Raw genomic sequence first — 12487 nt, 5'->3', positions numbered from 1 at the left:
GTGACAAGCCAAGACAGAAGGGCTGGGGATATAGCTCAGTTGGTAGAGTGCTTGCCTAGCATGCACAAGACCCTGGGTTCAATCCCCAGCCCACCCCCCCCCAAAAAAAAAGCCAAGACAGAAGACGGAGGCTGCAGCGCTGGGGAAAGCAGGAGAGGTGCTGGGTGGGTGGGCAGAACTGGTGAGGGGTCAGGTCTGGAAAGGGGGTTAACAAGTGACTCAGGAAGGCAGAGGTGAGGGAGCCAGCAAGGCAAGGACAAGGAATCAGTCACTGGGCAAACACTGGCCCCGTTGGAAAAGTCACTCTCTTGGCTCTGAGAACAGGAGGCAGGGATAGGGACTGTCTAGGAGCACCTCAGAGGGGTGGGGGTGGCTCTGTGGCTCACCACAGCAGGCCCAGATGTGCCCCCACCCACTTCTACCACCAGCTGCCCGCCACCGACCCCGCCCAGCCCTCCTTGAGTTCACTCAGGTCCTCTGGGCTTCTCCTGGCCCAGTGCCTCCTAGGCCTCAGGATTCCTGACTGGACCTGAGGATTCTCTTCCTCCACATGGATCATCCATCTAAGCTCGGAGCAGGGGACTGGGCTGTCAGAGCAATTGGGCCCTGGACCTGGCCTATGGGGAAGGGGCAAGCTGAGGAAACTCGGATGCCATGGGGGCCCACCCCTAACAGGCCCTGCACCACGCACACCCACGTCTGTTCCACCCCTGCGGACAGCCACCCTGCCTTACACATTTTGAGGCCAGGCAGTTGCTTTACCCAGGCAGGGCTGGCCTCAGAGAGGTGAACAGCTCACTTGAGGTCACACAGTTACTCAGTGAAGGACAGGGATTGATCCAGCTCCTCATGGAGTCAGCCTCATGACTCCAGAGTCCTGGGTGTTCCACACAAGCCTTAGATTTGTTCCAAAAGTTCTTTACTTGTGCCTGCCTGGTTACATGCTACCCACGGGGACAGGCAGCGTGGTAAAGTTTCAGCGAGGACTGACAGGGTCCCATCACCGCGCGTCCCTCTGCCAAGTTGGCGCAAAAAGGGGCACCCTCATCCTGCCAAGTTCCCACCCCGCTGGAAGTTTCTCCTCCTGGTCCCCAGGAATGGCAGGCTGGGCCATGCCCAGCGTGACTCTGAACCTCGGCAAAGTGGCTGCGAAACCCAGGAATTCCACGCGGGCCGACCCCGCCCCCGGACCCACGCTGGGTCCCCGGGTGTCCCCTGGGGTGGCCCCACGCCGCGGGGTGGCGCCGATCTGTGCCGGCCCGGGGTCCTCGGCGGGCGCCGCGGTCCCGGGCCAGAGTCCCGGCCGCGCAGCCTCGAGGGCCCCGGCCAAGTTGGCGGGCGCTCCCGGGTCCCCGCCCCGCACACTCACCGCGAGCAGCCGCCCGTACAGCAGCAGCGCCAGAAGCAGCGCGCCCGCCGCCCGCCGCCCCATGGCCCGGCCTCGCTCGCTGGCTCGCTCGGCGCCGCCCGCAGCAGCCGCTCGCTGTCCTGCGAGTCCTCGGGACAGCGCGCCCGCTCCCGCCGCCCCCGCCCCCGGCCGCCCGCCCCGCCCCTGCGCAGCCAGGCCCCGCCCCGGCCCGGCGCCAGGCCCCGCCCCCGGCCCGCCCCCGGCCGCGGGCTGGGCTCGCCCGAGTGGGCCGCGCAGCAGGCCGGGCCTTTGTCTGGCCCCCAGCCGCCCGCGGCCCCGCCGGCTCCCGGCCAAACGCGGCCTGGAGTGTGGTATGGGACGGCGCTGGGGCCTCCGCCGGCCGCCCCGCTCCCGAGGCCGCTCCCCGCAGGCAGGGCACATCCCGCACGTCGCGGCCGCACGCGGGCGGCGCTCCAGGACCCCGGGATCTGCGTCCCATGCTCGCACGCACGCCGCTTTCACACCCGCGTCGCACGCTCACGCCCACTTGGACCCATACGGACACCGCCTCGCTCAGCATTTCTGCACTAACACGCTCCGCGTTCCCCGCGAGCCGTCGAAGCTGCTGCGTCCCGCGCTCGTTTACCCACAGTCGAGCTGCAAACTGGACCCGCACACGACCGCTGGCACTCACGTTCACGCTCACCCAACAAGCCACGAAGCACATGGATGTATCTGCACACACAGATTCCTCTCACAATCACATTTCACACGCAGGCCCATGTCACTTGTCGCACGCTTACCACCAGCCTGAATGTGTTTTGTTTTGTTTTGTTTTGTTTTTTGGTATTTTTTTTCCACTTTCTCACACTAAACACTGCGGTGACTCGCCCAACGGGCGCTTAATACTGAATTGAATCAGCCTCCTTTCCTCGCACCATTTTTTCCACCGGAATCACTCACAGACCAAGTTTGATTCACATAAATCACAGCCCAGTGCCAAAGACACCAGCTCACACCCCAGGGCCCAGACACGGCGTGGCTCACACCACAGCCCGCATCGCAGATGCTCGGGCTGTAAATCACCGCGGGTGATCCGCCTCTGCCCCACAGACAGCCCACCACCCGCCAGGGGCCCCTCCACGACCTAGCGCAGGCCCCCTCCACGACCTAGCGCAGGCCCCCTGGCAGCGCCCGATTGAGGCCTAAAGAGAACGCGGTGTGTGGGGGCGGCGGTGGGGTAGGTGTGGCTTTCAGGAAAACCTTTTGAGTAATGATAGAGGGAGGAGAATAAAAACTGAAGTTTCCATTGTTTCCCGTGAGTTGCTAGGTTCCAGAGACTCCTGGCAGGGTTCGCAGCCAGGACTGAGGTGCACTGTGGACAGAAGGAAGTGCCCTGTTAAGTGGGTGGCTCCAGGCGGGCTCCGGAAGGCGTGTTCCCTATGATAGGGACCTGCAGGCTCCCAGGCATTCTGGGGACTCCCGTCTAGACCCTTAGGGGGTTGAAAAAATGGTGGTGTTCTGACGCCCATCCCAAATAGATGCCCCATCTCCAAAAAAGGGGGGGCTCTTATCTGCCTTGTGGGCACATTTCTGGGAGATCGGCTTAGAACTGTGAAGAGCAAAAACCACATCCAGAGTGTTTGGTCAACCCTGGCCCCGGCCCAGACTCGGAGCAGAGCACCGAATAAGGTCTGCCTCTGCTCCAGACCAGAAGATGAGACAGGCAGGGAAGGAATGCCTGATCCTGGCCCTCAGCAGACCCTAATTTGATGGAGAGGGTGAGCCGCCGGACACAGCCCCTCCTCATGTTATTCTCAGCCTGATGGAGCCCCCTGCCTCCACCATCCACCTGTCCAATCCTGAGCTCATGGTTCTGCCCCCAAGTCAGTTTCCTCATGTAGAAAGTGAGAATAAGGTTGACTTCTTGGGCTGGGGCTGTAGCTCAGTGGTAGAGCCCTTGCCTAGCATGTGTGAGGCCCTGGGTTAGATCCCTAGCACCGCATAAAAAAATGAAATTACCCAGCAGCTCTGGAGGCTTCGACAGGAGGATTGTGAGTTCAAAGCCAGCCTCAGCAGTAGCAAAATGCTAAAGCCACTCAGTGAGACTCTGTCTCTAAATAAAATAGAGAGAGTGCTTGGGATGTGGCTCAGTGGTCAAGTGCCCCTGAGTTCAATCATCCCCGATACCAAAAAAAAAAAAAAAAAAACAAAAAAAACACTAAATTAATCAAATAAGGTATTATGAACATCTACAACTAAAAATATATTTTTTAAAAGTTTGAGTTCTTATTGGTCCATTTTAGAATACATGTGTTGTGAGGCTTAAGATGAATTAATTTTTAATTTTAAAAAAGTTTCAGGCACTTAATAGGCAGTATCCATACTTATTATTTCTAGGTGTCTGCCCAACCTGATGAGAGACAGGCAAGGCTGCCCTCGGCAGCTCCAGGCCGGTGGCAGCGGAGCAGCCTCTGCCCCCAGTGTGCTGCCCCCAGTCTGGTGGTGAGATGTGGCCCCACCCCAGGGATCTCGGGTCTGATGGCAGTACAGCCCTGTTCGTCTCAGGAACTCCCTGATGGATGAGGAAGGCTTCAAAACTCCACTGACTTCAGCGTTGGCAGGTGGCCAACCTGGTGGCAGCATTTTTCCAGGGCTTCGCCTGTGTGGGAAGGGTCAGCATCCGTAACAAATCCCATTTCATGAGCTGCCTCCGTGTCTGTTCCCTACCTCGGGCTCTTTAGGTCCCAAAGAGTTGGCTTCTTGCATGATTTGCTCATGAGCAAAGAGGAAAGGGGAACAAGCAACCCTTTGTAGATGTTTGGTGAAGACCAGCAGCGCTGAAAGTCTTGCTTCCTAAGAGTGTGGGGAAGAGATGGGAAAGCTGACCAGGGCCTGGAAGGAGCTGGGCTGACCCAGGGAGAAGGAAGATATGGGCTGACCACGAGTCTTCCAGAGACCCCGCCCACCGAGGATCCTCATCTCCCTGTTTATCCTGCATCCTGTGTTTCCCACTGAGGGATTTGGCTGGCTCTGTTTTATTTTGCAATCTTCGGCATCTTTGGTAAATGCTCTCGGTTGCTGTCTAGGGCCTATCTCCTCTCAGGACTTGGAAGTGCAGCAGGGGCTGAGCCTCTAGGCTCTGCTGAGCCTCCAGGGCGCACACATGACCACTACTGGATGTGCTTAAAGCTCAGGGTATTTGTCGCACTCTTGGGGACTGAAACAACAAAAGTCTCACACAAGGTTCCTTAGTAAGGAGGGACCACAGGAGTTCAGATAGATAAACAACCTGCCTTCAGAGAATTAGGAACTGGGGCCTTTTGGAATCAGCAGCCAGAGTTTGTGGCTCACCTGTCTGTCTGCCACTCCAAAATTCACACGACCCAGCTTCTCCTTGCTTTCATTCCTACTCCAGATCTTTTTGTTGCCTCAGGGCTTCTCACTCATCTTACTCACATTCCTTTGTTCATTCATTCTAGGCTTCAGGGGACAGTTGGGCAGGTTGTTCACTAGACAAAGGTATGCATCCAAATGTGTAAATAGGAGTGGTGTCACACCTGCTGGGAGGCTATATCTTCCCACAAAGGGTACCACAAAGGCAATGTATGGGCTACCTGTGGCCCTACACTCTCTAGATAATGGAAGTAAACAGCTCCTGCCAGGCGCTGTGGTGCACATCTGTAATCCCAGCAACCCCAGCCAGCCTGAGCACTTAGGGGGGCCCTAAACAATTTAGCGAATTCCTGTCTCAGAAAATAAAAAGGACTGGAGATGTAGCTCAGTGGTAAAGCACCCCTGGATTTAATCCCCAGTACAAAAAAAAAAGTAAACAGCTACCAGCAAAAGGGGTCCCATGCCTGTGGGGGAAAAGCAGATGTTGGCAAAGTACATCCTTGGGTTTGAAATTGATGTGAAAAAAGAGAGTTGGAATCAGGAAGAGGAAACAAGGAGATGGGGCTGGAGGAGAGGAGGAAGAGGTGAGGACTTGGTGAGTGTTGGGAGAGGGGGGAAGGAAGGGACCCGCCCATCTCTCCAGCTCCCCACTTTCCCAGCTCGGGCTTCCCACTGCAGTTCCTTCTCCTATAGAGCTTTTCTCCAACTCCCGCCTCCCTTCTCTACTCTCCTGTAGGATTCAGTTCAGACAGGGTTTCTGCATTGCTGAGGGTCTTGCCAAATTGCTAAGGCTGGCCTCAAATTGGGATCCTCCTGCTTCAGCCTCCCTAGTTGCTGGGATTACAGGCGTGTGCCACCATGCTTGACCTCTATCTCAACATTGACAATATTATATTAGAAAAAAACATTCAGCATTTGGCTTTGGGGGATTGGCTTACTTCACTTAGCATTATATTCTCCAGCTTCATCCATTTACCTGCAAATGCCATGATTTTATTCTCTTTTATTGCTGAGTAATATTCCATTGTGTGTATGTGTGTATGTATGTGTGTGTGTGTGTGTGTGTGTGTGTGTGTGTATATATCACATTTTCTTTATCCATTCATCTACTGAAGGGCATCTAGTTTGGTCCCATAGTTTAGCTATTGTGAATTGTGCTGCTATAAACATTGATGTGGCTGTGTCCCTGGAGTATGCTGTTTTTAAGTCCTTTGGGTATAGACTGAGGGGTGGGATAGCTGGGTCAAATGGTGGCTCCATTCCCAGTTTTCCAAGGAATCTCCATACTGCTTTCCATATTGGCTGCACCAATCCGCAGTCCCACCAGCAGTGCATGAGTGTGCCTTTCCCCCCACATCCTCACCAATACTTAATGTGTTTGTCTTCATAATAGCTGCCATTCTGACTGGAGTGAGATGAAATCTTAGAGTGGTTTTGATCTGCTTTCTCTAGTTGCTAGAGATGATGAGGCATTTTTTCATGTATTTGTTGATTGATTGCCTATCACCTTCTGAGAAGTGTCTGTTCCATCACAAGGAGGCTGATGCACAGTGGGGTTGGGAGGGGAAGTGTGGGAAGATTAGACAAACTGCAGATAGGGCAAAGGGGGAGGAGCAGGAGGGAGGGGGCAAGGGGTAAAAAAGACGGAGGAATGAGCTGGACACCCCTACCCTGAGTACAGGCATCAAGAGGGCAGGATGGTGTGGGCACACCGTGTACACCAGCAGCGAGATGAACACTTGTGCTCTACATGCGTAATGTGAATCGTGATGCACTCTGCTGTCAGAGGTAACACATTAGAATAAAATATCAAAAAAAAGCCACAAAACATCGACAGTCTTGACCACCTGGAAGGCGCTCACCAGACCAGGCCTGCTGAAGGCAGAGGACACGCGTGTCTCAGTCCCAGTCACCTCCCTGGGGAGGAGCACCACGCCTGGCACAGGGTGGGCGCTCCGGTCATTTTCACTTGCTGAAAGAACAAGTTGGTTCAAGCCTGGCTCCCCGCGCTCCTCTTCTGGGCTGCACTTGAGGCCAGGATGAGCCCCCTTTCCTGATCCGTTGACGTTGACTCTTATTTGATCCCACCGCCGTCCTGGTGGTAAGCAAGTGTCTATGTTTACTGTCCCCCTTTCCCAGGTGAGCGCACTGAGGCCCGAGGGTGAGGGGCCTCTGGGGGGGTCCTGCAGTCAGTAAGAGGTTCACCCCCCTGATGGCAGAACCCACCTTCTCAAGCTCAATCCACGTGTTGACCTTGGTGTCCCCACCCTGCTTGGGCAGCAGCGTGGGACTTCTGAACGTGGCCCTGGACCTGGCCCTCCCTGATGGTGTCCCAACGCCAGTGGCGAGCTCCTACCCTGAGACCCAGGGTTCCCACACTGCACCTCGCCCTCCCCCTGAAGGGCTCCTTGGAACGGGGGTTCTCTGGTCCAGGGAGTTTGGGAACCCTGCTCTTCCTCCCACACCTTGCCCATCTCAGGGGTCTCTTCTGCACTAAGGTGTCCTGACCAGGCCTCCAGCGGAATCACCCATCCATCGCTCCCTCCATGTCGGGAGGCCAGGCCCCCGGTGTTGAGGGGAAGCCCTGAACTTCTCGCGGACCTGGCGTGTCTCCTAACGCACTTGGCAGATGCTGCCCCAGAGACTGGATCCTGAGCTGACCATAAATGGTCCTTATAATTTGAACTTGTCACTAGTGCCACCCCCCCCCCCCCGTGCCGCCCCAGCCAGGCCGGAATTCTGTGGCTCCACACAGGCCCCCGCGTTCCTGCCCAGAAGCCCCTGCTCCAGGCCAGAGGAGCTCTGAGCAGGGCTGCAGTTGGAGCTCCAGAAGTTTCCTTCCTCTCCCTTCCTCCAGGCGGACATGTGCATTCTACCCCACCAGGGAACACGGGTGATTTCGCCTCCTGCTTGCCTCACTTAACACGGTTTCCCTAAACCCAGCTCTGGGTCAAGACCAGGGCTAATTAAACAGGGATTCCTGGCCCAGTGCCAGTCCCTAAACTGTTTATCGCCAGTCTGAGATAAGGAGCTCGCCCCCGGAGTGGGTGTCAATCAGCTGTGTCCCCGAGTGAGCGAGCAGTTTGACCCAGTTGACATTCTTCCTTCTCAGCGACTCCTGCCCCACGCTGGGAGCGGTGTGTGGGTCGCGGTTCTGGTGCGAGCTCTGCGTTGCAGAGGGTGACCGCTCGTGACCGGCCACTTTGATTCCCATTCGCACTGCCCTTGCACGTCATATTTCTAATAATTATTTGGTATTATGTCCTTGACACACCACACTTCATTAGCCATCTCCTGCTGGTGGCCATTTGGGCTGTTTCCAGGTCTTTGTCATCAACCAGCGGTTGCTGGGCTGGGAACAGCGCGGCATGTGTTTATTTTTGTAGCTCCCTCAGTTTTTGAGGCCGCGGAGGTGGAGAGGCCTCTGCAGGGACACGAGTGGCCGAGAGAGGCCTCCCCCTGGGCCTCTTGACCCCGGGGCCCCCTGTTCCTTCCTCCAGCTGCTCTGCCCTTCCTCCTGGGCAGACTTGTGATTTTCTTTACCAGCCCGTGAGCCCTCTGCGCTGTTCCCGCCTGTTGACTTTTGGAGCTGAGAGAAATCCTTTTGGAATGTCCTGTGCCTTCTCCCTCCAAGTTCCCGGCTTTGTTCAATTGTTCACCAGAAATTCCTGCCCCATCGGGAGGGGCCTAGGAGCCCGTGGAGGAGATTGCCAAAAATGGTGGGACCCGCTCAGCCCAGCACACACTGAGGCTTTTCTGCTTCTGTGCAGATTTCAACTCAAAAGCAGGCAGTACAGACGCACGCAGCTTGGGGGACTGCCCACCCCTAGGTCTCTGCTTCCTCTGTAGAATAAGCAGGACCAGCCATGTGCAGACCGTCTCTCAGGGATGAGGTGGGTGAGGGATGGGGTGGGCTGAGGCTCAGAGGGAGGGTTGGGGGTGGGGTGAGGGTCAGGAGAAGGATGAGTGTGTCTCTTGCACACACAACACCTGGGGTGGTTCAAAAAGCTGGATGGGTGTGGTGATGATGCTCACCTGCAATCCCAGCTACGGAGGAGGCTGAGGCAGGAGGATCATAACTTTGAGGCTTAGCCTCAGCCATCCATTGAGACCCTGTCTCAAAATAAAAATAAATAAAAGAATCTGGGGATGTAGCGTTGGTGGCCCTGGGTTCTGTCTCCACTGCCACAAAAAAAGCTGCCTTTGTTCTTCTAGAATTCTAAGACAGTGATATCAAGTCACCCTTTAGAAGGGGCCACATGTGGGTGTGGTGTTTTCTTTCTTTTTGATACAAAAGAAATTTCAGTATCATGGCACCGTGCCAAGTGATACGAAATGATTGGGCAGCTGGGCCAATGGATCAGGCAGTAGAGACCCCGGTGACCCTTAAGTGCTGCCGGGGGTTTGCCTGCCTGCTGAGAGCCCTGGTATTGAGGAAGGATCCAAACCCCAGAGTGAAACACCACCCTTGCTTTGTCTAATTTACTGATTATTTTGGAGGCCAAGATTTACCCCTTTCTCTTGAAATTCATTCAATAAATATTAAGAAACCGCACTTCAGATGGAAAGGGCGTTGACTGAGGGGTCAGGGCCTTGGCTTGGATCCCAGCTCTGCCACTTGTGGATGGCAGGGGTTTGGGCCAGATACCCTCTCCCCAGAGCAAAATGGGTTAGGAAGACAGCCTGGGAGGGGGCAGGGGTTGGGAGCCTATGTTTAAGCAGGGCACAGGGTGAGTGCCATGGTGTGCCTCCGCAGAGGCCAAAGGACTTTCCTGCCACCTCTGCTCACAGGACACCTAGGCCACCTCTATACACAAGGGACCCCACAGAGCAGGCTGCCCCATTGTTCCTAGGCAGCATGCTGCATCCTGTTTACACAGCCCCTGTGTGGTGAGGATCTGGGGGCCTCTGCCTGGCCACGTGGAGCAGCAGCACTTCTTTAGCTCCCAGGCTTATCTTCTCTGGACTTGGGCTCAGTAAGGATTTGAGCATGAACGGTGAGTACCCATCCCCCATGGCAGCTTGGGGCAAGGGCAGAGACTGTGTGGTCCCTACTGGGCATGATCCAATGCCCAATCAATGGGTGAATCCCATGGGAGCATCTACTGAGCAGCAGGTCCTAGAATGACCTCTGCTACCTGTGGAGCACCCACTAGTTTCCAGATGTCATGATCTGGGAGGGAGGAGGGACAGGAAAGGGCAGAACTGCGCACTGAAATGGAGAAAATCGTGCTATGTGCGAATATGAATATGCCCCAGTGTATCCCACCTTGATGTATTATTTCTACAAAGCACCCACTTAAAAAAATGAATGAATAAAGAGAAGACCAGGAGAGGAGAGAAAGGGGAACAGTCAGAGGGACCAGGGGAGGGAGAAAGGAAATCCTTAGACTGAAATGAAACAAGATATTCCATGCATGTCTGATGTCAAAATGAATCCCGCTATTATGTGTAACTGTAATACACCAATAAAAGCATTAAAAAAAGAAATAGTTTCTGTGATCTCTTATGATCGATCACTGTTGAGTACCCAGTCTGCATGCAGTCCTCTATAATGACAATGCTGACCATATTTATCATTTTTTAGAATGAATTATTTTGTCCCCAGAATTGAACCTAGGGTGCTTAACACCCCTACCCCCTTTTTATATTTTACTTAGAAGCAAGGTCTCACTGAGTTGCTTAGGGCCTCACTAAGTTGCTGAGGCTGGTCTCAAACTTGCTATCCTCCTATCTCAGCCTCCCAAGTAGCTGGGATGGGGGGGACCACACCTGATCCAACCATATTGTTTAAAGCCACCATGTTCTGTGGACTTTCTCATAATCACGTATACCTGACCTCTCTGTGCCTGCTCCCTCATCTGTAAAATAAGGACAATAGTTATGAGGATTAAATGAGTGAATAGATACAAAGCACTTAAAACAAAGCGTGGCACACAGTTAAGAGCTTCGTAAGTGGGGCATCGTTGACATTATTAGCGTTCATTGTCCTATAATCATTCTCAGGATAACAGCAGTTAGCATTACTGGGCACCTATTGGACACAAGGCCCTGAGCCAATGTTGATATAAAAAGTGACCTCTATTGAAAGCCAGAAGGGAACTAGATGCTGGTCACCTCAAGAGCAATGTCCAAGTGCGGAGTCTTACACTCTAAAACTAGGGGAAATAGGACCATTTTGGAAATAAGTGTCTTGGTGGGAGAGTCACAGAGAGTTGGCTCTCATGCTTGGAAGCCAAGCCAACAGACCTGGAGCAGGAAAGGGATGTTTTAAGCAGCCAAAAGGTTTGAGAATCAGGACACTTTAGTGTCCTGAACTATCTCAAAGTTAGACCATATGGATTTTTGGGGAGGTGGGGGGGGATGCAGAGGGTGTATTGGTTATTGAGCCCAAGAGCACTCTGCCACTGGGCTCATCTCCAGTTCTTCTTATTGTTGAGGCAGGATCTCATGAAGCTGCCCAAGCCAGCCTTGAGCTCGAGATCCTCCTGCCTCATTCTCCCAAGTTGCTGGGATCACAGGTGTGTGCCACCAGGGTCAGTTCAAAGTGGATTCTAACAATCCATATGAATGTTCACCTTGGGAGTTGAGACTACTGGGGTTCCATCAGACTAAGCTGCAGTCTTTTCCTGGGGAGAAAAGGTAAAGCAAGAGACAGAGGAGGGGTTTGCTCAGTGCTGAGCTTTGGCCCACGGAAGGATCTCCCTTGCCCTCCAGAGATGGCATAGAAGTGGAGGGGGATTCAATGGACCGGGGTTCGCTGCCCTCTTCCTTCCTCCTGCCCTGGGGAGATACTCAGGTCTGTCCCCTTCTCTGCTTGGCCTTAGGGGCTGGGCCACGGCAGGCCACTGCCTTCAAGCACCAAAGAACCTTGTGGGCCTCCAGGTTCTGCATTATCTCAAGGCCCTTCCACCCTGAGCGGCCGTTGGCCTTCCTGTTGCCAAGGAGACAGAAGGGCTCCTGCAGCAGGGACTGGGTCTGAGGTTATACCCACACAGAAACGGACTCCAAGGCCTGAAACACACAGAGGCACACTGGAAGGCGGCTAGGGAGCCCGGGTTCTTGTGTGGACACTCTCAGTCTCAGCTTGGGAGTCTCCAGGCCTGGCCTCAGAAACATCAGCGTCCAGAGGATGCTCTGGGAGTGTCAAAGCTACTGTACCCAGGCTCAGAGGGGAAAGGGCGTGGAGAGGGAGCCAGGTGGTCAGGGTCTCAGGGCAGACCAGCAGAGAGCTGGGCTGGAATCCTGGTCTCCTGAGTCCCTCAGCTAGCAGGACTGGGCAGCTGGGGACCCTGTGGGCCTGGTTTCCCAACTCCTGAATTACTCAGGTCTCTGAATTCTCAGTGGCCCAGGGAAGAGAGCAAGAAACCCGCAGAAGTGAGAAAAGGGGACCACCTTCTCCTGACCCTCCAGTCTCAAGACAGAACCACTCTCTCCAGAGAGTTCCCAGCAAGCCCTATCCTCCCACCCACGGCCACCCCAGGCTCCTCTGCAGCGCCTCTCACACGAACGGATCAGAAAGTTCTTCTCTGTTTACCCTTGGTCCCCGTCACCAAAATCACATCTTGAAGAGAATAAATGTGCATAAAGTGCTTAGGACAGTTCCTGCCACATAACAAGGGCTCCATGAGTGTTTATCCTTCTTTTTGTAATCATTATCTACATTTCTGCTCACTTGGGACAGTGCTAAAAATCAGCCAGCCTGAAAAGAGAGGAGAATGAATAGGAACTGGTAATGAACAG

The 12487-nt window shown here is 54.5% G+C and overlaps 1 protein-coding gene across 1 annotated transcript in view; it reads right to left on the bottom strand.

Moving 5' to 3' along the window:
* The window catches only part of Hspg2 (heparan sulfate proteoglycan 2), a 90300-nt gene extending 88802 nt beyond the window's left edge, over nucleotides 1-1498 (bottom strand). The window contains 1 exon segment of the mRNA XM_076861096.2: nucleotides 1370-1498. Within this exon segment, the coding sequence (XP_076717211.2) occupies nucleotides 1370-1432 (63 nt within the window). The 5' untranslated portion in view covers nucleotides 1433-1498.
* Nucleotides 1499-12487: the final 10989 nt, after the last annotated feature.

Source organism: Callospermophilus lateralis, chromosome 7 (genome assembly GCF_048772815.1).
Source record: "Callospermophilus lateralis isolate mCalLat2 chromosome 7, mCalLat2.hap1, whole genome shotgun sequence".
Taxonomy (NCBI): Eukaryota; Metazoa; Chordata; class Mammalia; order Rodentia; family Sciuridae; genus Callospermophilus; species Callospermophilus lateralis.
The sequence above is the reverse complement of the archived record's forward strand: the minus strand, read 5'-3'. Positions and strand labels throughout refer to the sequence as shown.